Source organism: Amyelois transitella, chromosome 15 (assembly GCF_032362555.1).
Source record: "Amyelois transitella isolate CPQ chromosome 15, ilAmyTran1.1, whole genome shotgun sequence".
In the NCBI taxonomy this organism is placed as follows: Eukaryota; Metazoa; Arthropoda; class Insecta; order Lepidoptera; family Pyralidae; genus Amyelois; species Amyelois transitella.
Window position 1 is genome coordinate 7831605 of NC_083518.1, and position 26524 is coordinate 7858128.

Below are 26524 nucleotides of genomic sequence, written 5' to 3' on the forward strand. Positions count from 1 at the left end.
TCCGACCATAGACATCGTGTATAACCCGCCGAGCCCTATGGAATTTGTTGTCTTTATCTTACCATGTTAATGTTAAAAAGAATGAGGTCGCATAATAAAAAAATGTCATAAAGTGTAAATAGTGAAGAGTATGTTTGTTTGAAAATTGAAAAAAGCAAAACGTACGACGGTTTGGTACGAATAAAATCAAAATAGTTCACGGGACTGATCAGCAATTATAATTATTATGTCTACAACCGAAGAAGAAACAATAATAGCACCGTGGGTTGGACCTACGTGTTGTAGGAACAGCTTAACTGTAATCGTTTTATCATCGAGTGTTGATATTATTGAAAAAGTAGCTGAAGCACTTGCCGAAGTTCATGCTAAGGGAAATTTTAGATGGAAACTAATAATACTGCGATCATTTCAGTTGGAGGAGGTAGTTAAGCAGTCTTATTTAACCGGCAAAATAGCTATTGACTTCGTTGTGCTGGCTATTGATACAAGTAGAATATTTTGTTTAGAATGGACAAAGAAAGTTTTTGATCAGGTTCACCCTGACTTGCAGACCCGAAGAACAATTCTCGTCAACGCTAGTGGGCTACCGGCTAACAGTATGGCTGTGAGTGCTGGTGATTTGATTAGTTTTCACTCTGAGCTCAAATTGGATTTGTTGTCAGCAAATGTGTACAAGACTGAAGAAGCTACTTTTCTTGCACGAAGGATAATTAAATACATGGAAGTATCTCTAGGTCTTAATACGGGAATTCCAAACCTAAATGTATAATGATTGTGTAACATTGTTGTTCTGTCCATAAGTTTTGATAATTGGAATTAAAATTTTAATTAATTTTATCTAGTTTTCATGACACACATTTTATCAAGAACTAGTTAGTAATTTTTTAGAGTTCTGTACATAAAATGCCTATTACTATGCCTGTGCATCTGTCAGTCACTGGCATCTCACAAACCATGATAGTTAGAAAGCTGAAATTTTCACAAATTATGTATTTCTTTTGCAGAAATAACAACCAACACTGAAAATATTAGGTCATTTTTTTTTTTTTTTTTTTTTTTTTTTTTTTTTTTTTTTTTTTTTTTTATTTGGTTCACAAACTAGTTGTTACAATCATTACAAACATAGTAAAATAGATATTTTGAAAACATGTAAATTGTACAACTTTCTAAGAGTGAACACAGCATGCACATAAAAATTAATTAGCTCTTAGTACTTAAATAGGAAAAAAAAAACATGAATTCATATTGAAAGAAAAACAATAATAAAATTATGATAAAAATAAAAGTACCTACCATGACTCATTGGTTTGTGTTGACAATAATACTTTCTTGATAAAATTTGTTGATACATTGATATCTAACTCATGACAAATACTATTATATTGAGTGCACATACGAATTAATGATGAATTTTGGCGATAGTTAGTACGACAATGAGGCAATAAATATAAAAAATAAATATTTAACTAACAAATGGATGGTACAGAAATTATGTATTTCTTTTGCCGACATAAATACTGAAAAATATTAGGTTCAAACATAAATATAAAAAAAGCATTAAGGTTTTTAAAATGACACTCATTAAAATTCTTATTTTCCTTTCTGTTCATCATCGATATTGAACCTCAAAATTGGGTCAAAAAATCTTGTATTAGATTATCCATAGTAAAAGATACTCAACTGAAAAAAAAAAGTTTTTTTGTTGTGATTTATTAAATCAACTTAAAAAGTACTGGAATGATTTGGATGAATTTAACACAGAAAATGAAACCCGTCAATGGATTAATATATGCCAATTTTTCTGGTAATCCTCAGGCCAAGCAAAGGCTAGTTAATCATAAAAATATATACCTATACACTATTCTAAACATAAAATAAAAAAATGTCACATTTCAAAATCATTTATTATACTTTGATTGTACTACAAAATAATAGGAAGTTTTCTACAGTTTATATATTACATAAATAATGAAACAATTACAGCAGTAGTCGTTACGACGACTCACAATAACTATACTTATAGCCACAGTATTGCATCAGCGGGAGACATACAGAATAGTGCATATAAACATATAAAACCAACTTAAACTAACTGAAATACTGTTTGTTTGTATATTTTATAGAACTAACGATCCGTGTGTAGTTGTAGACCTTCAGGACCTTTGTAGAAATTCTCAATAATGAAAACATACAGAAATATCGACCTTCATCCTATATTATACTGATATAAAATTTTAAATAACATAAGCATTATAATCTACGAATTAAAATAAATCAACTTTAACTGGCTAACAGTAAAATAAACCAATACAAAATGCATACCTGTCAAACTGGGCAGAGATTTACGTAAAAATTATTCTAAAATTAAACTTCTATAATTGCTGCATCTAAAATTAACGTCACAACTGTGACCAATTATTAAAAATAAACGTATACAAAAATTTTAAGATAAGGCAATATCACAACTAAACCGCCCGAGATTGTCGGGCCAAATAAATAATTGTCTGAATTAAACTCAGTAATAATTATTATCTCTTGTTGAACAGACATTAATTATTTCTAAGTTATATGTCAAAACATCACCAAGAATAATATAAAAAACTTTATTTTCGTAAATAATCCGATGTCCGTTTAATACAAATACGTATAATATATAATTGCAAACTTTTAAGTTTAGCTGTTTAAACGGCTTCCCTTCACAGTAGAATAATTTTACATACAAAATTTGTTGTCCATAGCTTCTATATGCTAGGGATTGTGCTACAAAACTATTCGCCATGTGCACACTTAGATCCCGAAAAACGAGCCTAATATTATAAGAATATTTTTCAATGTTATATAAGATCTTGATTTGCCCATGGCGCCTCTGATTTACAGTTAAAAAACAATGAAATAACACGTTACACATACTACTGCAAAGTAAAACCTAAAACGTCTAAATGGTTACAGAAGTAATTATATCATTTTGACGCGAAATAGTGAACTTAGCAAATATCTAAACATTTAACTTAAAAAAAATATGTATATCCAGAAGAATTTGGCGGTCGGAATAAAAGTTCACAAAACTTCGCCATTTAAAAATACAAAAATTATCTTTTCGTTACACATAGGATATTTAAATCTTACACTTACTAATAAAACCACTTTTTGCGTTCATAAAGTTTAGTATTTTAATGGCGAGTGTATGTACACGCGAATGGTTAAATTTTGGAATGAAATAATATTTGTATTGAGAGCTAAATAACATGTAAGTAATGGCCATTGACAGTTCACAAATCATTATTCTACGAATTATTCTCAATTTAAAATAATCTGTCAAACAGCCTTCTTGTCTTATTGATACCGTCACAGTGGATCGAGAATATAAAAAAATTTACATACTTTGTAATTAAAACAAAATTTAGGGTAGTTATAAACAGCCAATGTCCGCTTTCTAACACATAATTTAGCATTTATTTCATAAGATTACTAGTATAATAAGATTGGTGTTCCTGTTCTACAATAATCATGTAATTAGACATCCGTGTAGTGCTATAGGCGTTTAGGCGATACTGTGTCACACGTAGTCTCTCATAGTACGATGTTACACAGAAGATTTATTACCTACTGACATATAACATACCTTACCACTAAGTTCCTGTACTGAGAGATATATTTAAAAATTAATAAACCTGACATCTACAAACAGATGAGCTGAAAAAATGATTGTTTAAATACTTACTTTTTGCATCATAAAATTGCATTCTTAATTCACATGTAATAAAGAAACCAATTCCCTTTAATCACTACTAAATTTTTTCAAATAAATAATAACAATGCAAAATTGTTAATATTAATGACTTGTAACGAAACTTTATATACATACATATTATCATTGTGCTATTAGACTGAGCCTCAATATGATCAGCATAAGAGGCCTCATTTTCTATAAAAATAGAATTTTAAAATCATACATTATATTTTCATCTGTTTAAAACGTCACGTACTAAAGCCAGGTACACTCTGGACCTACTAATGTTTGCACACACGATCGTTGACTCTCAATAAAGGCGTTAGCGTTTGCCAATCCGCCTTAACAGGACCAACGACGGCTAGCGAACCCCATTCGTTGGCTCGATGCGGACGCATCTTTAAATACAAGCATTTGTATGTTGAGTATTTGTAGTTAGGAAGGAAACCATATTTTCTAAAGGCACAGCCTCAATTTGATAAAAAAAGGTTACATCTATAAAAATAGACAAATCGTTACAAGACACAAACACTAAATACTTTTTATAATATACAAAAATTTGTGAACTTTCTCATCTGTTTGTAGCATTACACACATGATGTTCTTTCTCAGTGTCAGATTATAGAATGTCTATATAATTCACAGAGCAAAGACGATCTCGGGAAAGCGGGCCGTGCTCTGTGATATAATCACGCGTAACATGTGTGTTTGAGCACAAAACCAATTAGCTTCCACATATTCCTTGCAAATAACAAAAAAAAAAATATCAGGCTCAAAAATATATTATCGAAAAATATTCAATAGTGGAATAGATTTCAATATTTATCATTGATAAATTGGAAAAGCGAATGAAGCTTCCGTCACTCTAACTCGGATCTGTTTCTAGTCATCGGAAGACAGAAAAAGGTGCTATTTAGAGTACAAACTATCTGAACTGATGAGCTAGTTCCGCTTTATTACATTATCCAGTAAATATTATTCAACCAAATCAAATAGCTTATTATTTCACTTGTCTAAATTTGTGACTAAATCATTTAGGACGTCAAAATTTTTATCAAGAGGTATAATGTATACTCGCATAAGAGACATGAGCATAGTAGTGGTAATTAAGAAAAGTGGTAATTAACACGCATAATATCATTAATTCTGAACTATCCAATAAAATTATCGCCATGTCATCCGTCACTCAACGCTCAAGAGCTGCATAATTGTTGCTCATTCACGAACATGGGCAAGGCATATTTCTTATCTTCCCTCTCCTTTCATCTTTGAGGTTAACCGAAGTTATAGAAAGAGTCAGAAGATTGCATTATAAAAAAATAAGAGAGCTAAATTTGCAGGAAATATGTAAAGGCTACATCTGGTTTTGAACGCGACGGCTTGTGCAACTATTATTAAGTCTATGCCCTGGGCTTTCGCTCGCACTATCAAAGAAAGATATAAAACTTAAGAGAGAGAGAGATTCTTTGATATGTGATCGCGAAATTCTCAAATCGAAAATAATCTATCGACCTTAGTGTTAAATATTGGCAATCACAATTTGACAACCCTTAATATAAAGACATTTTACCAAAGCGTAAATACAGATATAAAAAGGTTTAGGGTTGTCAAATCAAAAGAAATTAAAATAAATCACCCAAGGTTCTTTACTATGTAAAGTATTTTATTATTGCGTATTTTACAGACCAACATACCGACAGGCTGATATAAAAGGCGGCTTTAACGCACTGGAATTTGCAATCAAATATAATATGAAAAGGCAGGTAATTCGTCACTCCTTTTATATTAGACGTTATTCAAATTTGGAATTTTAGTAAAGGTTTGTGAAATCACAGAAATAAATTCTAAAATGTCCATTTTTAGATTCAGAAGTCTTTCAACGATTTACTTGATGATAGACCAATATTTACCACTACAAAGTAAACAAGTGAGATTCATGATATGTGTGCGGGATGCGTTCGAGCGAAGCCCACGCCAGCTAGGGTCTACCGGTTACATCAGTCCACGTTTGGCCAGGGTCCGGCACGGAGCACCTTCAATCGTTCACTGTACACTTCTGTTCACTACACACTGTACCTGAAATTTAAATATTTGAGTTAATAAATCAAACAATCCTGTAAATTCTCAGATTGACAACACTTTATTCTTAACAATTTTATTAACATTTTTTGTAAAATTTGCAAGTTTTTATCTGCACTATGAGCCATACTTGCGCTATACTTCCACACAGATTAGACAATTGAGTTTGAGTGAATCGTTTTAAAGGATATGTCGAAAAACAAATCCGAAGAATTTAGTTGTACGTGATCTTTGGCTGTATAGCCTTTCAAATATTGTTCGATGTCTGTGACTGAACGGGCCGAGGGACTATCGGGTCGTGTCTGAATAAAAACTGAATTTCGGCTGTTCAAGTGCGTCTTATCGTCGTCTCGTCTTAGTGTCGATTGTCCTTTTTTAACAGTCTGTCAGTTTTGGTCATCTAAAAAGTCAAGTCAGAGTCTATTTGTCCATGGAGGCTGAACGGCCGCTACAGTGACAGATGTCAAATGTATATTTTTTTTTTTGGCACCTACGTCAAACTTATATATATTTTATATTAGTGACAACCACCGTCCCCACCTAGTCGGAGTCCAGGTTGACGACATCGGCGGGCGGCAGCGGGCGGGGCTGCGCGGCGAGCGGCGGGCGGCCGCGCGGGCGCCCGCGCTTGCCCACCATGATCTCGCGCGCGCGCTGCTGCTGGAGCGCCATGGCCACGGGGTCGCGGCTGCCCAGGCCGCCCGCGTAGTATTTAGCGCCCATTTGCTGCAAATATACAGATAATTAGAAAACTATTCGTGAATAGGATCATGTAGGATCCCGCTCGTGAACAAGATAAATGAAATCAAATAAAATTATCGAACAGAATGTGGATGCTTGTTAAAATTTGACAATGTGAGCGGTAGCGTCCTCCAACGAAGGATTCAAGTATATACAAAATAATTAAGAGTTTTAATTATTTCAAAATTAATACTAAGAGATGATAGTTTGGAACGTCTCTTGGTGACCAGAGAAGTGGAGGAAAAAAGACTCAAGAGGCTGCAGTCCAAAGCGGAGGTCGGATCAGATCTCTGAAGGGTTGGAAACACCGCACAGCGCTGCACCAAACGACGGATTGCAACCGATAGAAACTGTTGGTTGATAAAATCACGATTCACGATACTCAGCAATGAGTGACCACACAAGAGAAGCCACAAGTATTGCGAGTAGCGCCATCTATTTTTATAGACCTACAACACTTAATACTTTAATAGATTTTCAATAGCTACCGCAACATTCTTTGAGTTCGTTTCAAATATACGTAGATGGCGCTAGATTTGACTCTTAAAGACGTCATACTGACAGCCAACTTGTAGCTCTCTCTCAATACACCTAGATAGATATGGCAGCACCCAGTTTTTTAATTACTCCCAAAATCACCCATAAATAAGTAAATACGTAAACCCAAAAACTCCATTTTGAAAAGGAAGTTCTCGTAACAAGAAGTTACACGAAGTAGAAGGGTGAGTCCCAGACAGGAATGGGTAAGTTGTTAGCATAAAAACGAAGGAAGCCTTCAGGCCATACGTTCTGGTGCTGCAGGATCTGCTGCAGCCGCATCTGCTGCTGCTGCTGCTGCTGGCGCTGCCACGGCGGCTCGTACTGCAGCCCGCTGGTGCCGCCCATGCCGCCGCCCGCGCCTGCGCCCGCGCCGGCTCCTGTACGGGGAAGTGTTATTTGTAAATATATCTATTATACATTATTTATTATCACCCACTCAAAAGTTTTCTGCTTAACCAAATACACTGTTAGCATTAAATTCGCCTATTTACTGAACAAATTGTAAATGGTACCTACAATATGGGTTCGATTCTTCTGCTTGTTGGTTGTAGATTGTCAGTTCAGACGGGTGTCCCACCTTACTTACACACGTGTGTTCAGATATACGTAACAAACATATTGTTTGTTTGTTATATGTATAAGAGGCCAAGGTCAGCGAGGCTAGCATGGCACGAGCGACGCCGTTTCTATCGTGCGTTTTTAAAAGCCTTTTATTTCCCATTCAACAGTTAAAGATAAAATTAATGAAAATAGTGCACAAAGTCCCCGAATTTTTGGACACCATGGGTTAGGTCCGGGCACCGCCGCGCTGTCCACTCGTCGTGGATTCCTACACTTATCATATTTGTTGAAAAAATAGATAAAATTTTAAACCCTTATCTAATTATTTGGAATTAGAATCAGATACTAAGTGCCCCCTTTCAATATGTAAGCCTGTAATCAGTGCAAGCTTTATGAAGAAATCACTATAAATTCGTGAAATAGTGTAAAATAACTTACCAGCCATAAGAGGGTTCATCATTCCGGGATTCATCATGCCTGGTTGTGCATATTTGTAGATCTCTCCCATTTTTTGCATAAGCTAAGGATATAGAAAAAAAAAACACTTATTGTTGGCATTGAGTGAAGTTTTCATCTTGAATCATCTAAAATATATAGACAGCTATGTAATATACTAACATAATGCAGGATACATAATTTTTATGAAATATTTAATCAACTATCGTAGTAAAGGTGCGTTCGATAAAATATACAGGCATAAAAGTCTTGATCCCTTAAGACTATATTGACTCTATAGTAAAGCGTTATTCCTCTCACTCTCTCTTAGCCTCCCTTTCACGCGCGAAGTGCATAACTAAACCACAGAGTATACAAATTGGTGCTAACAAGACGGTCGTGCGATATTAAAAGAAATCCTATTTCTCCGCTTCAATGCATACAAATTCAGCCAAAAAAGCGCTTGTTCTTTGTTTATTATTTTTACGATATGGAACTTAACATATTAAATTCGCTATCGTGTGAAATGCAGATCATGCTAAAATAAAATAAAGGAGTACATCATAGTTATTTTATGGCGTACAATATAACAAAACGGGCACTATAATGATTGACATACAACTTACGCCATAGTCATATCCACCGAACATCTGGACAAATAAATGTATGTGTTATTTAGTTTTTTGTTTCAATATTATCAATCGGTAACTGTTATGTATAGCAAATATAAATTATCATCGTCATAAACAGTTGCTTTTAGAAGTATAAAGCAAATATACGTAACAAAATTGGGATATTTCTAGTAAAATTACTTTAAAAAAACTTTAAGCAAGGACCACAATTTGTAACATATAACCGAACACCAACCAAACACATGAACACCAAAACGTAAAATATCATCGTGGTTTTTCTCAACTCATTACTGTATAATTTAGCCAATTTAAAATTACTCTGACAAATAAAACATGAACAAAAAACCAACCAAAAATGTGAAAATAATTGCCCATCGCATTTTATTAATATTTATAGTATTGATAATCAACATTAAATCATCACTGTAAACCCTAAAACTATTACCTTAAGGTGTCAAAGAAAAATAATATATAATTTTTATAAAAAGATAACCGCCTCTAATCGATCCTCCTTTTTTGAAGTTGGTTAAATTTCTAAAGCCTCCTTAGAGTAACAAACACTCTCCTAAAAAACCGCATCAAAATATGTTCAGCGAAACGCGAAATAATCGCAGACGCAGACAAACATACATACATGCATACAGGTCAAACTGAAAACCACCTCTTTTTAAGGCGGTTAAAAAACTGAGATAAAACAATATCTTACCCCTGGATTAGCGTTGTATATAAGAGGCAACATATCGCGTATCTGTTGATCATTGATGTTGGGCATGTCCTTGCGCAGCATCGACGCCAGCGCCGCGTACGCCAACTGTTGTTGTTGGAAGATTCCGGGAACTGTTGATAAAAAAAAGATTAAAAATGTAGTCGAACCAGAAATACCTGGTAATGTTATGATAATAATTCGTCTCTTTCTAATTGGCCTACAAACCTACAACTTTTCTCAGTCGTACCAGCAAAATTCCATAGCTCGTAATGCCAAATAAAGGCAATTCGTCGAATCAAACCGAATGAAAACTTAATAACGACCTTATTACAAGTAGATTAAACTTAAAATTCAAAAGCACAATGTGGTGTGCTCAACGGCTCAAATATTTTCACGACATACAAAAATAAGACAGGAAAAGTGTACGGTAAATCATTCTGCTTTTCAACACGGCCACGCGCTGAATAGGTAGAAGATTTCATAAGATGCTTTTACGCAAACAAATCGGATTAAGTAGCTACCGACGATGAGGAAAAACTTCGTGAGAAAACTCTTGCACATTCGGGCGACTGGGTATAACCATGATCGATTCAATACTGGTTAAGTTTATAAGAATACCTGACTTAACCAATCCAGGGTCCTTGATCAAAGGCGTACCCCAGATTCTAAAGTACTAAAGTGAGATGGCTGTATTGATGGAGATTTATCCCTTGATGTGCCATTGGGATACACCAGAGGGCAGTCCTTCACAGCTGCCAAACAATTGACAGGGAGGGATTTACAAGGCTCGGGTCATTCGGATAGGACGCTAGTAGACCGGACTAGGGTATCATAGACAAGGTGTATACGCACCCACGCCGGGCCAGGCGAGCGGCGCGGGCGCGGGCGGCGGGCGGTTCTTCTCGTTCTCGAAGTCCTCCCACGCCGCCTTGCGCTCCTCCTCCGACAGCGTCTCCTCCTCCTTGTTCTCCAGCAGCGAGTCGTGCTCGTGGTACTTGTAGATCTGGGGGTGGTGCAAAACAATGGTACAATCTAAATGATAAAGAAAATTGTTATGAAACCTATTGAGATTGCTACACGTACATCTTACTAATATTATAAATGCGAAAGTTTGTATGTCAGTATGGATGTTTGTTACTCTTTCACGCAAAAACCATTGAACCGATTACAATGAATTTGGGTTTGTAGGTAGCTGAAGACCCAGAATAACATATAGGCTACTTTTTATCCCAGAGTTCTCACGGGATTGATTCCAAGCGTACGAAGTCGCGGGCGGCCTTTAGTACATTATACTTTTAAAGCATTAAAAGATTATTGAACTCATTGATAATTTATCGAGCGTCGAACTTAATTTTTATATGTGGGATCAACCTAGGACTGGTTAGGTGCATACTGAAATGGCATAGCTCGGTGTAACCATTATGAATATCCATATTACATGACACTTTCATAATTATTTAATTCGCCTAAGATCTGAAACTCATATACTCTCAGCACCTCCGCCTACAATCTATCTTTAGGTGGCAGCAGTGGGATCGATGTAGGAGTGACGGAATGCACCTCAAACATAAAAAAAAACTTAGCCGAAATCATCCCCATGGCCGTTTTATTTTAAAAAAATCAAAATTAATGTGATTTGTATCTGCCGTGTGGTTCCCAGCACCAATACAAAAAAGAATAGGACCACTCCATCTCTTTCCCATGGATGTCGTAAAAGGCGACTAGGGGCTTACAAACTTGGGATTCTTTTTTAAGCGATAGGCTAGCAACCTGTCACTATTTGAATCTCAATTCTATCATTAAGCCAAACAGCTGAATGTGGCCTATAAGTCTTTTCAAGGCTGTTGGCTCTGTCTACCCCGCAAGGGATATAGACGTGACCATATGTATGTAACTATAATGTACCTGAGCCTCATGTTCCCTCAGCATCTCCGCAAACAATCTGTCTTTAGGCAGCGGTGGGATCGGCCGGGGGGTGGGCGGATGCGCCTCGAACTTATATAACTCGGCGAGATCGTTCTCCGCGTAGTGTCTGTCGATTTGTTGCTCGTCGATGACGCGTTTAGATATCGCCTGCTTGGTCACTTGACGTTCGTAGATCTTCTCTTCCATTGTTCCCTATAAAAGGTAAATGTTACATGAAGTCCTTGATACACAAGAAAGTAATGTAAAATACAATGTATTTTCTCGTCTACATTTCAATTCTAAGTTTGGATAGTTGAAGTTGTTGAAGAAAATGCTGCAGTGCAGTTTGTTACCGCTGCTTTTGTACTGACGCTTTGGAAGCGGCAGTAAACTTAGTTTTAATATAATAATAAATTAAAAAAAATAATTTGAATTGAATTTGAATAGGCACTAACATTATCTCCCGCGTCAAAGAATCTGATGCCTTATATATTACAAGTTAAAGATGTAATTAAATTGCATAATGTTCTTAATTTTCGCCCTACACTAATATAATATACTTAAAATATTATCTGTCAATCATCGAGTCTCGTTCATAAAGTATCATCATATCAAATACATTTAACTTACCATAGCCAAAAATCTGTATATATAACATGGTTTCTTCTGGCCAAACCGGTAGACTCTGAATATGCTCTGCACATCGTGAGAGGGGTTCCATGAAACGTCGAATATCACCACACGATTCGCTGCCACCAAGTTTATGCCGAGGCCGCCGGCTCGCGTCGATATTAAGAATAATCTGTGAATAAAATAACGACTGTCTAAATAGCTGACTTATAAAAAAGAATGGACTTGGGGAAAAATGCGGCCAAGTTTGAGCGACAGTCCGCTTACAAAACTATTAAGAAAATTGTAGGTTAGCTGAACTTCTTCGCCAGTCCTTCTAGGCTAAAGTGAGCAAAATAGTCTCTTAGATTCCTACAAACAGATTAAGTAAAGGATACAGCCAAATAGAAAATAATATTTAGAAATACAAAGAGAAATTGATGGAATATAAAGAAAGAGGGTTTGCTATTCTTCAGTATTACATTATAGATTAAAAAAAATTCCCAAGTAGAACAATCGAAATAAAAAGTACGCCAGAAGAATTACAACGATGTTTAAGTAAGCCAATGCCTTTGTTTACATTTTCCTGTCGTGGGCCTACAAGAAGAAATGTCTTTTGAATAAGTAAGTGCTCTTGTACTAAATTTCTCCTTAATCTAAGTTCTAGTTGTATTTTTCTCCCCTTGATGTACATAAAACAAAATAGAAAAAATAAACGATGAAAACGATATGATGAATTTATTTAGTTACCTAGCTCTAGGGTTGTCTTCTCTGTTGAAGTTCTTGCACCATATTGATCTGTTTTCGCATGACGTGGAACCGTCCAGTCTGAAGTAGTCGATACCCGGGGACCACGAGCCTGTAAATAATGAGCGTTAACTGATGTTTTATTTAAAAAAAAAAAATACTAATTTACAATCAGAAAAGTTATGAATAAAAGTTTTTAGACAAATTTTTATTTCGCTCTTATTACCTTTGTTAAGTGATGTTGGCGATTCCATTATACATCATTTCAAAATTAATCCAATGCGGGTTAGGTTGCGTAGGTCAGATGAGAGGCGCTTCTTGTTAAAACCTAATTTAGTCAATCCAGGAGCATCTTACAAGGCATACAACGGTTTTCTCATCAGATAAGAGAGATGTCCTCAGGACTAACACATGAGGAAGGAAATTACAGATAGTATATCCTTGTAAGTAAATTGATCATACAGGAGTCTTTAACTTGCCATTGAAACCTTCAAACATTTTATTATTTTTATTATCTGTAGTCAAAAGCCGTTGACTCACCAACATGGCCGCCTAACTTCTCGTCGATGCGTCCTTCCTGCGTTGCCTCGTCCACTTTGCCAAGGAAATGTTCTATAAGATCTAACGAATATAAGGATTGTGAGAACACCAATCTGTAAATAGAAATGTTGTGCGTTAAAGTATTATGATTTGCCTAAAAGAATATTAAAAAAATACATAAGTTTGTTTTCCTGTTAAAGAAAACTACAGCCGTGTAAACTGCATTTGCGTTTGTGACCCACAATCAAAACATTTTCATGAAAATCCACTAAATCCAGTTTTGCCGAACAACCCAACTGTTCTTACCAAAGTAAGAACCTTTTTTTTCTAGGATGTAAACTGTTACTCACATGCTATGTCAATAAACAAAAGATGGGAGTAAGTATGGATTAAGCATAAAAATTTTAATATGCAGGAAACATGCCAAATGTATACTTTAATCCCCTGCGGGGAAGAGGCTCCATTGTATGTATGAGAGAGAAAGAAAAAAAAAGAAAGAGACAAGAGTTATACAGTATTGAACTCACAGCTTATCACCAATAGCCTCGCACTGCCTCAGTATATCGAACAGCAGTATGAGTTTGGAGGAGTTCCTCATGTCCTCCAGCTCATCCTCGGTGACCAGCTTGATCCACCATTCCGTGGGGTTCTCATTCTTCACTTCGATGACGTCGTTCGCCTTTTCTTCCTCCTCCAGCTCCACTGGTTAGATTATATAATTTTGTTCAACTTTACTATACATTAAAACTGTTAAAATTAAACAGAAAGGAGTCTGAAATATTTGTCAATTTACAATCCATGCCAAATTTTTAAACTGGCTTCAAAATTTGGCATACATTTATAATGCTATGTAAGATTTTTTTAATATACTGCGGCGAGCAAAATCCAGAAACAATATTATATGAAATTAACTTATTTCCTGTGGTTCTAGTTATTTATTGTACCCTTTCCATTCATAGATAGAATACATTGAGTAACAATGTGGTTAGCCTTTTCTTTCTTTTCCATATTATGGCTTCCACCGGACTTTCAGTGATTCTGCCAATGTCATGGTTTGTAGAGACACGAAGTTAGCCTAATGTGGTTAGCCTTATTCACTTATGTTGAAGAGTAAATATCTTATGTCTTTCTACTTTTGAGATTAACTAGAGTGATAGAAAAAGAAAAAAAGATGAGATGATATGTCTTTCAATACGTTCGTGAATAGGAGGGCAGTTTTTAAAACCTAATCACTACATATTTTTAAGTGAAGTCCCTAAATTTTCAGTGTATGTGTATTTTTGGGCAATGGGCTAGCAACTTGTCATTATTCGAATCTAAATTCCATTATAAAACCAAAAAGCTGAACATGGCCTTTCAATCTTTTCAAGACTCTTGGCTCTGTCTACCCCACAAGGGATATAGACGTGATGTATGTATGTATGTAAGTTTATATATACTATGAATGCTACGCGTGCGTAGCCGGGGCGGGTCGCTAGTGATGACTATGAGTTTAGATCTATATAGTGGGTAACCTGGGTTAGCTCTGGTGCCGCGCCTGGGCCTGCCGGTGGCCTCCTTGGCGCGGCCCTTCTTGGGAGACTTCTTCTTTTTACTCTTCTTCCGGCTGTCGTCGCTCATGTCCGACGAATCATCGGAAGATTCCTCCGTTGTCGATTCCTGTTCACAATGGATAAAATAAGTACTGATAATACAGATTGCACCTATGAAGATACAACACAAAATAGACATAAATTCTCTAAATATTAATAGACGCGGATGACCGAAAGAAGTGGAAAAAGAGAAGTAGGTTCGTAGTCAGTTTGTAACACAGATCTGCCATTTGAAAGTGTTTCGATTTCAAAACCAATATTCGAACTTTGTTTTCACAGATGTTTGTTCGCGACTTTTAGTCTGTTTCAAATGCAAAATTTTGTCTGTTTCATCTGACCCACAATACAATTTTAGAAGTTAATGTTGGCTGTTGAGTGTATAGATTAAAAAAACTTACATCAGGCGTTGAGTCATCATCGATGAAGTCCGCTAAAGATCCTTCAGAATCCTCTTCTTCTTTGTCCCTCTGTAAATAAAAAACAATTTTTTTAAAGAACAATTAGATAAAAGGATATAAGCCTACATGATGATAAGCGGTTACTTTAACCTTTGAGTATTTTATTTATCTTTTTATTGATGCCCAAATGATGTTCTGTTAAAAAAGAATTTATATAAAGTAAAAAAATCAGATAAATTTTAAACAAATCTGCACTAAAGGTAATCTTATCCATACTAAATTATAGTAAATTTTTCACTTACTTTTTTCTGCTGCATAATTTCATATCTTTCGGAGTTGTATTTTAACACGAGCGGATGTGTCCATATCCTCTGCAAAGATTGGAAATCCGGGAACAGGAAACCTGACGATTTACCGGGGAGAGGTCTGCGGAACATACACAATTATGTTATAAGACTTCTTTTAGGGCAGGTGGTACAAGAAATACATTGTTAAAAATGTTACAACTTTATTTTGACGGTGTTCAAAGTATCACTAACAATATTGGATAGTGATTGCTGTTAAAAATATGCCATCAAAACATCCTGTAAAAAAACCCAAGTCTCGAGCTGAGTCTTTCTACCGTAAAAAGTTGTGAGATCCATGTAATACCAAGTCGGTTAATCTATTTAACCTTCTGTCTTAAGTTATTATCATGCCAATATTAAAAATATTTTACAATTTAAGCAAATAGATCGACTTGGATACACGTTTTTCGAATTGATTATTGTTAGCACTGTACCTTCTAGAATAATTGTCCAAGTAATACTGATACAGCTTAATCTGTACTTCGGTTAGCGTGATGAACAGCACATACTCGTGCTTTGGAGGAAGGAATGGTGCCAACACACCATAGTCTCTCCTCTGAAAACAATACAGTTATTGTAAGAAATCTTATTTACTTATATAAACCAGGATATTGAATGGACTTTTAAAAGAGTAAAGCATGTTTTGATTATTTTGTTTTTATTATTATTAAATTAAAAAAATATAATATATATAATATATAATATAATAATATAAAAAATATTTTCATTAAATGGAAAACAGAAAGGATAATGGCAAACTTAACATTATACTATTTATTAATAATACAGGTATTAAACGCGCACGTAACGTACCTTTATTTTCTAAAGTCCGAGGTAATGAGCCTGGGTCTTTAATATAAGTATTAATTATAAAATATAGTATTGTTGAGTTAGGGGATACTAACTCAACAATAAAAGGCGTAAAAGGCGACTAAGGGATAGGCTTACAAACTTGAGATTCTTTTTTTAGGCGATAGTCTAGCAACTTGTCACTATTCGAATCTCAATTTTATCTTAAAGCCAAATAGCTGAACGTGGCCTATCTGTCCGCTCAGGACTGTTGGCTCTGTCTACCCCGCAAGGGATATAGACGTGATTATATGTATGTAGTATCCCGTAACACAAGTTTTGAACTTACTTCGAGGCTAACTCAATCTGTGTCATTTGTCCCTAATATAAATATATTTATTTATTACTAATATTTACCTGAACAGCTCCATCCAACATTTTATGCAGCACATGTGATCTTCGTTTCATCACTTTGATGTCATGTTCTGTAGAGTCCGTATACTGTCCGTTCGTAATTGGGTTCACGAAACGATTCAGATACTCATTGTATTTCCCGAGCAAGTTCGGTTTTACGAACTGAACCATGCAGTAGTCTGTTGAGAATATTTTGAATTAAATTTCATATAAATTAGTTGTTCGCTGCGAACTTAGACCTTGCCAACCCTTTAATTTTTACAAAATAATTTTGTTGTCTTCAAAATTCTATTGACGGCTCCCAAATACCTTACAAATGTCATTAAAAATGAGACCAGCCCCAAGTTTACTTATTTATTTACTTTCTTACTACCATTGCAGACATTCTTTTTTTGACCTCGCTGACTACGCTTACTTCCTAGTGTTTATTCCTAGTTAGTTAGTTCCTAGTGTTTATTTTTAAAAATTAATGAAGATTGATGTAGTAGAACAATTAAAGTGAAAACAAACAAGCACACATTGAAGCCAGGATTTGGAAGTTTGTCCGAAGGCATTTCCAATTCGGTTATGCAATAAGGTTTGGATTATGCAAATTTACTTACATTCTTTAAGGTTATTCTGCAACGGAGTACCGGTGAGAACTATCCGTCGGAGTGTTTTGACGCGATTCATGGATTGCGACAGACTCGTCTTCTCGTTCTTCAGTAAATGTCCTTCATCGCACACTACTAAATCGGGACCTGTGGAAGGAATGAACAGTTTCAGTGATATTATCTTGCAAACGTAAACGTTTTTCAGAAAATAAGCGATATTTGTCGTTAGTGACGTCATGCCCGGGAGCCCTATAGATATAGAGCCAAGCGCGCGCCGGGCCTTCGCCTTCGGACTACTTCAGCGCTCACCAAGTTAGGTAACTCGCTGTCCTCTGGAGGGTACTTGCTGGATCTCGTGTCTATATCTAACAAACATGAACAACCCATAACCCAGCACACACACGTCTCCGTGGCCAGAAGCTTGCCAACGAATCAAAAACAGACATTCACTGCTGGAAATAGCCACCGATTAAGTCCTTACTCCTACGAGCTATTTACTCCTTTCTTTAGCAAACCAATATATTGGACATTGCTGTGCCGTGTGGTTCCCGGTACCAATATAAAAAAGAATAAAACCACTCAATCTCATTTCCCATGGATGTCGTAAAAGGCGGCTAAGGGACAGGCTTATAATTTTGGAATTCTTACTTTAGGCGATGGGCTTGCAACCTGTGACTATTTGAATCTCAATTCTATCATAAAGCCAAACAGTTGAACGTGGCCAATCAGTCTCTTCAAGATTGTTGGCTCTGTCTACCCCGAAAGGGATAAAGACGTCACTATATGAATGAATCTACTGAACTGTTCTTGTATGATTTTCTTTGTTTCTAATACACACCTGGATCCACGAGGCTCTCCTGGAAGTGGCGCAGCATCTTCTTCTTGAACTTCTTGACGTTGTCCGCGGACAGATTGCGGAACATCTCGTAGCCCAGCACGCAAACTCCGCCGTGAGAGAACCATTGCTGTAGTTGGAATGCTCGTTCAGAGTTCTGCTTGAACCTGAAATATTTATAATGGTTACTTCACTAACGTCATACGCCATTAGCCTATCACAGTGAGAAAACGACGCGGTCAACCAATAGCAGCGAAGAGTCTATGGCGACTTCTCAAACCTACCACAGCGCGTATGCTAAATCGCGATATTAAAGATTTCACAGAGTGAAGCATAAACACAACTTCCGAATTAACATCATCTGTTGGGCGGTTCCCAAGCTAACTACAGATATATCACGTCTTTTTCCCATACAGGTTAAACAGAACCAAAAGTCTAGAAGACTGAAAGGCCATGTTCAGCTGTATTGTTTGGTGATGGAATTGAATATTTGAATTGTGACAGGTTTCTAGCCAGTTGCCTAAAAGAAGATTTGCCTTTCCCTTGATAGACTTTTACAATCTATATTTATTCTTAACCAGACCAGCATCAAAATACTAATTTGAGAAATCCATCATCTTGCAAAAGATTACCTGGAAAGCTCATAGACATCCACTTCATACTCCGTCTCAGCATGTTTGAGCCACATCTTGAACTCGTTCACCCAATTCAGTACCGTAGACAGCGGGCAGACAACTAACACCCGATTCACACCGGTTAGAGAACTATGCGTCAGCAATGTATGGGTAAGAGACACCACCTGAAAATTAATACATTTTGTTCAACTTATATTCTTAAAGCTGTGTCAAAATGAAAGAGGGTTACTTTATGCGCATTTACTAAATTCAATTTCCTCAATATTGTTGTTTTTATTTTGACAAAATTTCATGACGATACACATAGTATACCTTATTACAAATTTAAGCCAATAAAATACTCCTGTTTACGTAAATGAGTCAAACATGTATACATACATACTTGCAGTGGAGGAATATTAATATTTTTTGTATTAGTCGTCTCTACCCTAGACACATTCAACTCTAAGATACGATACATTTACACGATTTTCTTGATACTTAAACTTATTATGCTGTTACAAAAATCTTTCCAATTGTCAATAAAGTGAAAAGACTAAATTGCAAGTGAACAGGAGTTTCCTGGTGTCTGACTTACTCAATCAAGGATCATAGTCATAAACGCACCCCGAGCTCCTCTTCAGGAGAAGAGAGGTTCTTTTTAGTTTATAGACTTTTATTCTTATAAAGACATATTTCACATCACTTACATAAGCACATAAAATACAAAAAAAAAAAAAAATAATACTTAAGTTCGTTGTCACACTTATAAACGAAATATAATCGCAAAAGTTCAGTAAATTGAGATTATGTGCTCGGTTAATTGTAGTGTCCGACCGAAGGTCTATTTTTGGCCGAAGCCGAAGCCGATTAATCGGCTATCGCCACAACCTTCGGCCGAAGCCGAAGCCGAAGCCGAAGGTTTATATTCTCTCAGCACTCAGTAATTAATTTTGTTCAATATTGTCTACAAGCTACAATTAATATTAAAATCATTTCAAAACCTCAATATTGAAGGTTTATATATTGACTGTCTCATATAGAAGTTGATGATATATCATAGAGGTGGTTGGTTTAGAGATAAACTAGCTGTTGCCCGCGACTTCGTCCGCGTAAATTTCGAGTTGAATTTTAATCATACAGTCAGATACAGACAGACAAAAGATGTAAAAAAAAAATTCTCTATCCGTTTCAGTCAAAATATTAAATGTACAGAAAAAATATTTTTACCGTTTTATTATATGTAGTATTTTGATTTTCAGTTTTTTTACATAAAATACTCAAACAATACAAAAAAAATATATTTTTAATAATAAAAAATATCTTGTAATTGTTGGGATTCGAACTTGGACCGCCAACTTCACAGTCTCACGGGCTAACCACTGGACCATCGAAGCCGTTGCGTTGGTGTCGAAATTAAAGTAGACTACATACATATGGTCACGTCTTTATCCCTTGCGGGGTAGACAGAGCCAACAGACTTGAAAAGACTGAATGGCCACGTTCAGCTATTTGACTTAATGATAGAATTGAGATTCAAAAACTGATAGGTTGCTCGCCCATCGCCTAAAAAAGAATCCCAAGTTTGTAAGCCCATCCCTTAGTCGCCTTTCACTTATATTTATATGTTATAGGTATAATGCCGTCGTATAATGATAAATAACTTTGAATTTTTAATTTCGTAACTTATTTGCCGGCATACTGATGCCTTGAGTTCATTCAAATGTCGATAACTTTTTTTTTGTGAACCGATTTTGATGAAACAAACTTTAAATGTTATTCTGAGTTAAAACAAAGCAATTGGTGAAAGTTTGAAGTAAATCGGTTTAGTACTTTCGGAGATAATCGTGATCATACATACAGACAGACAGACAAGAAATTAAAAAAATATATTTTTGCTTTCTATTATTCATTCTAAGTGTCCCTCTATCCATTTCAGTCGAAAATACTAAATGTACAGACAAAATATTTTTACTGTTTTATTATATGTATAGATAAAAGTTTGTGATTTACCTACTGGTAAAAATAATGATTTGATTTCTTACAAAAACACACGTACGGACTTGTTTTGATGCATGCAATCAGCAATGTGATATTTTGACAGTGACTCCCCGCCGCCTCATGACTTTCGTAACAGTTCGTTCAATCTCGACGGTCGCTCGGACCTTCGGCGAAACCTTCGGCTTCGGCCGGATTTTGGGCCGAAGCCGAATGTTTCGCCGAAGGTGGATTTTTTGGCCGAAGGTGGCCGAAGCCGAAGCCGAAGCTTCGGTCGGACACTAGTTAATTGTCTCCTGAATACATCGAACGAGGTAATATTTTTGATATCAGAGGGTATCTTGTTAAAAAGGCGCGCATCTTCGCACGTTATTGTCGACTGGCCGTAGTATTTGGTTCGTGTTCTAGGCAAAATGATGAAGCTCGCGCGTCGAGTGCAGGTGCGCCCAACTTGTTTTCGCTCAGTAAAGTTAAGGTTAGTGCGGACCTTGTTGTTCATGATTTTGCGGATAAGAATGATGCAAGTATAAGTATATAATTGTTTAATAGTCATTAGTTTTGTTTCACGATAAATTTTAGTAGTTGGTGTTCGAAAGTTATAATTAAATAGCATTTTTACTGCGCTTTTATTATTATTATTTTATTTTGTAGTGTTTGTAATTTGTCCAATCTTGTTTTCGCGGCGCTTCCCCAAACTTCAATGAGATATAATAGGTGTGGTTTTATTAGAGCATTGTAAATAGTAAAAAGTAGTTTACGTGGTATATATCGAACATTTATCCGGAGGGAGGCATGGAGCGATATAAATTTGGTTATTATTTTTTTATGTGACTATTCCATGTTAAATTAGTATCCATGAGAAGGCCAAGATATTTTTCTGTAGTTTTTGTTGTATAGGTTTGTTTTTTTTTTTGGTTCCTTCTTCCTGATGCAAGTTCCGGTATTTAACCGGGACTAACGGGACTGTTACATCAGGAAGAAGGAACAACAATTAGAAAATACTTACTTGCAGTGTTTTACCCAGTCCCATACAATGCGCCAGAATGCAACCTGAGCCTTTATCTTTCTTTATGCGTTTCACGCTCTCAAAGCAAGCATCCCACATGAATTTTATGCCATTCGCCTGGAAACAAAGTCATAAGAATTATACAAAAATAAGGTTGGTTATATACAAGGTGTAGTAATAAATTGTATAAAGAAATAGAAAAAAATATGTTATTATAATTTACCACACCATTGAAAAACCATGAAGCATTCTTAAATATGTGGTTTCGTTAGTTTATTCAGTTGTTTATTAAATTGTAGATTTCGAAAATAAAATCGATGACTTCTTCAGAGAACTATTAAAGATTTTCTTCCAAAAAATACGTTATCTCATATACACAACAATATATTTAAATGGATGTGTAAAATATTATTGTTTTAAATTAATAAAGTTGTCTTAATGTATTTCTGTTTCACCTGATGCGGTTTCAACTTCTTGACAAGTCCTCTGTCGACTTGTATCAGCGGTTCCTTAGTTTCGGGGTCGAAATCTAGCACGACCTTCTCCAGCACAACCTCGTCCGGCTTACCAGACTCGTCAAACTCCAAATTGTTATACTGGAATCATTAGAGATGAATTAATCTTCATACCATGAGCATTTACATGTAAAATACTTTTTAGGCAAATTGTGTTTTTTAGCCTTTTTCTTCCTGTTACGAGAAATTTATAGAAATAGATTTATTTTTGCGTGCGTTCATTGTGTGTGAAACAAAACCTTCTGAGTCACTTAAAACGACGAAACATATTGAGAATAAGTAATAAACTTGGGCTTTGCTTGAGCCGGCAGTGGTACTACCGTGCCCCTAGATATAAATATGCCTGTTTATCGAGAATGTACCATTTAAAATACAATACAAGTTAATAGATGATTAAAGTAATATTATTAGATTTTTTTTCTGTCCAACCATCTTGCGAAATCTACTGACTGACATTAAGATGCTTGAAGCTCTAACATGTGTATGTTATATGCTTTAAAATAACAAAAAGTACATTACAAATTGAAATTGTTACAATAAAGAATAAATAGATAAATAAATAAATATAACCAGAAATAAATGAGTTTCAGGTCCAAATATTTTCTACTTTATGCACCATAAACAATGAATTAATTAAATAGGCGTAGTGACAGATGAAACTGTAATAACAAATCTTACCAATTTCTGCCTCTCTGCAATACGCGCGATCCTCTCCTTTTCTTGTCTGGCCGCCTTCTTAGTAGCCTCTTCTAATTGGTTCTTGCCCATGACCTGACAAAGTGAAATATGTTAGAAATCGTAAAATAATAACCGAGTTGCGTTTGGTTCTTTGCATATTCTATAATAAAAAATTAAAAAAAGAATGTTAATTTAAAAAATAAATATTGTGTCATACATTTGAATGACCAACAGCAGATTTTACAAATTTAAATTTAAAGCCTATAGGCGTGTTTTCTTATTTATATTGTGTTATGATCTTGTCGACTTTAGTGCAGAAAAAAAAAAAAAATATTTTATAATAATACATGGTAGTACTCATTCTACCAGCTAGAATTAGGCATGTGTGGTTCTAGACTGTACATACCTTACGAATATTCTTTCTGCCATGTTTGTTGCGCCCTTCGTTTTCTGTGTCCGACCCTGACCCCTCGCTGTCCACCGGCTTGATGCGGCGACGTTTCTTTTTACTGAGAAAATAAATTAATAATCTTACTTTCTATATTAAGTATTACATGGAGGCATGGTATTTCATATAAAAGTTTGTAAACATATAGTTAGCGATTCTCTTACCCCTTAGTTTTGTGCAGAGAAATAATTAACAAACTTAATTTAATTAAATACATTAATTTCTAAATGTGTTACTTTCACCTATTACTTTTGTAAAGTAAAATATTGTCAAAAATCTTTTTATACATTAACTTATTTTCTAAAAAATAAACTATTGTCGACTTTTCTACCACGTCGTGTAATTTAAAAATCTTTTTTTTTTAATATCAGTAGTTACAACTTTCTTACCCGCCATCAGAGGATCCAGCTGACGCGTCGCTGTCAACGACCTTCTTTCTCTTATTCTTCTTAGCGGGCTCGGAGCTTTCGTCTTCAGAGTCCTCGAAGTCGCTCAGTTTGACGGCCGCGTCCTTCCGCCGCGAAGACCCAGCTTCCGAATCGGATGATATCGCGTGCGCTTTGCGACGCTTTGATTTGACACTGCAAATAGGTCAATTAGTGTTAATTTTAAATTGACTAATTTTATAGCCTGTCGGGAGCCTACTGGAAGAAATATCTTTAGAAATTAGTGGTGGCCACGTACAAAGCTTCTCCTTAGACTACGTTCTAGTTGTATTTTTCCTTGATGTACATAAATTAATAAGTCGTACTACTGAACTTAAGTTGACTTTTTTTATAGATTAGTCGAGGTTTGTTTTAGGGGCGTTCAGCTGATGAAGAAGGAAAAATGAATTTAAGTTATAGGCTAGATACTATTATTTCTTTGCCATCTAAAGAAGAAATTGTGAAAAAATTTCAATAAGTGAGGTGCAACTTACTTTTCATCGGACTCTGCTTTTGTAGCTCCCTGTAAAAGAAAACAACTTTCACTAGAAAAAAGCTAAAACACAATGTTTGTCGATGTTTGGGCAATCAAAACTCGAGACCCGATTACTAAGGGTAATAAGGCGAGTTTACAATCCCCACAATGTCAAATGACTTATCTAATAAAAGCCTCTTATTTTCCTAGCACACAGTAACAACTTAAAATAATACTTACATCAGAGTCGTTTTTCGAACTGGTAGAGTCACTTTCTCCCAGCAAATCCTCCTTGGACAAGTCACCGATGCCTCCGTTTAATGGTGTCATAGATACTGGTGGCAAATCTGAAATGAAATATGTAACTAATTTAGTTTCATCTGTTCTACATACATATAGTCATGTCTATATCCCTTGCGGGGTAGACAGAGCTAAGTTTATATACTTTCATGAAAAGATTAATGAATATGAATGAAGTGTAACCATGACCTGGGTTGGGTTCTTTTGTTCCTGCGAATGTACAGGTTTCTCACGATGTTTTCCCTCACGGAAAGAGCATTCTGGTGGATATCGCTAAAGGCGACTTAAGAATTAGCACATTCATCCAGAGCAGCTTTTACCATGATCCAATATGGGGTTAGATACCCTGGAATTGACTTACCTAATTCAGGATGATGATCAAAACGCACACCCCTGGCTCCTCTCCAGAGAGTTAATGTAATCGGGAATAATGTCAGGAGATAGAAGAGACGTAAGAGCATCAGTTAGCAAACAAACTATTGTATGTAGGTTTAGCGAAGCTGTTGTTCTTACCTTCTCCACCATCACCACCGTCACTCTCTGCCGCGGAGCCGCCTTCCGAGCTGGACTCCGCTTTGAGCATATCATCTGCATTGATGAGGGGGGTTTTCGGCATCTTCTTCTTATTCCTGTGGGACCTGGACGATTTGGAAGCGGTGGACGTGGATCCCCTACGCCGTCGGCGGATTTTGTTCAGGGTACGAAGGTTCGTTAGCCTGTGGGAGAAACCATATGTATCTTCACATATCATTTTCAATAATATACAAACACACACGACAAATAAGAAATCTTCATTGGTCTTGACAGTCTTTCCCAAAGTGGGCGATAACGCCCCCTTGTGGGCGCTGCAGGTCTCAAGGGGGGCGGTAAGAGACTCAGAAAGCGCTAAGACCTAAGCGTCGTTGTATGTTACCTACTGCGCTCAGGTTTTAAGTTGCGGGTTATAGTAAAAGTTTCGTTAAGAATTCTCCGTTACTATACATACATATACATTATATACATATATAGGTCACAATAATTAATTAAACTAATTTGAAGTTATAGTGGTTTTTAAATAGGTGAAAAAATGGGGACGCAAAAAAAATATTTATTCTCAAAGTGGGCAGTAGACAAAATAAGTTTGGGACTCTCTGGTCTTGAGGGTCTATACAAAGACATTGGCAGTGCCCTCTATATCTGAACTTTCTTTATTATAATCTATATATATAAAACTCTTCCGTTACTGAGTGACTGACTGACAGACAACGCACAGTCGAAACTACTGGTCGTAGACAGCTGAAATTTGGAATGTAGGTTCCTTGGGATATGTAGGGGAGCACTAAGAAAGGATTTTTGGAAATTCAACCCCCAAGGGGGGGAAAAGGGGTAAAAACGTTTCTATGAAAAATCTTATTCCTTGGGTTTATAAACTTGAAACTTGGCATGAACACGTACATAGGCAAGTAAATATGTTTGACATTATAAGTTTTTTCAAACTACCCTCCAATCGTGATTTAGGGGGTGCGATTGGGTGACTGATTTATTAACGCACAGCCGAAACCGCTCGGTATAGGAGTCTGAGATTTTGAACTGAGGTTCCTTTAGTAACATAAGTGAGCACTAAGAAGGGATTTTTGAAATGTCAACCCCCAAGGGGGGGAAACGGGATAAACTGAGCCGGGGCTGCGGGAAAGTTCTAACGAGATACCGTGGCCCCGGAACGCAAAGGGCAACTGAAGGAACGAGGTGGGTTTTAGTCAGTAAAAGTCTGACACTCCCTTCCGTTCCACCCAGAGCGGGAGAGGTCATTTGATGATTTCCCATCCTTAAAAAAAAAGACTTTGTATGACAACTTTCAGTCGTCTCTTTAACATACATAATAACATACATAAT

General features: G+C 36.0%; 2 protein-coding genes across 4 annotated transcripts in view; one reads left to right on the plus strand and one right to left on the minus strand.

Moving 5' to 3' along the window:
- Nucleotides 1-66: 66 nt before the first annotated feature.
- Nucleotides 67-833, plus strand: LOC106130301 (uncharacterized). The gene has a single exon (XM_013329117.2). The coding sequence runs from the start codon at nt 227-229 to the stop codon at nt 767-769; it is 543 nt and encodes a 180-aa protein (XP_013184571.1). The 5' UTR covers nt 67-226; the 3' UTR covers nt 770-833.
- A 1052-nt stretch (nt 834-1885) lies between these two features.
- LOC106130309 (transcriptional regulator ATRX homolog) overlaps nt 1886-26524 on the minus strand; it is a 31255-nt gene continuing 6616 nt past the window's right edge. For all 3 annotated transcript variants that reach the window (XM_013329126.2, XM_060948053.1, XM_060948052.1), the window contains 27 exons: nt 25166-25368; nt 24593-24699; nt 24372-24400; nt 23842-24033; nt 23411-23513; nt 23005-23097; nt 22267-22407; nt 21812-21928; nt 18826-18992; nt 18197-18360; nt 17368-17505; nt 16769-16944; nt 15997-16118; nt 15518-15641; nt 15216-15284; nt 14740-14884; nt 13753-13927; nt 13226-13338; nt 12689-12797; nt 11960-12131; nt 11330-11542; nt 10277-10427; nt 9425-9555; nt 8090-8171; nt 7337-7467; nt 6350-6535; nt 1886-5806 (listed from right to left, as the gene is read on the minus strand). In XM_013329126.2, coding sequence (XP_013184580.2) covers nt 6350-6535; nt 7337-7467; nt 8090-8171; nt 9425-9555; nt 10277-10427; nt 11330-11542; nt 11960-12131; nt 12689-12797; nt 13226-13338; nt 13753-13927; nt 14740-14884; nt 15216-15284; nt 15518-15641; nt 15997-16118; nt 16769-16944; nt 17368-17505; nt 18197-18360; nt 18826-18992; nt 21812-21928; nt 22267-22407; nt 23005-23097; nt 23411-23513; nt 23842-24033; nt 24372-24400; nt 24593-24699; nt 25166-25268 — 3453 coding nt within the window. In that variant the 5' untranslated portion in view covers nt 25269-25368 and the 3' untranslated portion in view covers nt 1886-5806. The remainder of the gene's footprint in view (nt 5807-6349; nt 6536-7336; nt 7468-8089; nt 8172-9424; nt 9556-10276; nt 10428-11329; nt 11543-11959; nt 12132-12688; nt 12798-13225; nt 13339-13752; nt 13928-14739; nt 14885-15215; nt 15285-15517; nt 15642-15996; nt 16119-16768; nt 16945-17367; nt 17506-18196; nt 18361-18825; nt 18993-21811; nt 21929-22266; nt 22408-23004; nt 23098-23410; nt 23514-23841; nt 24034-24371; nt 24401-24592; nt 24700-25165; nt 25369-26524) is intronic.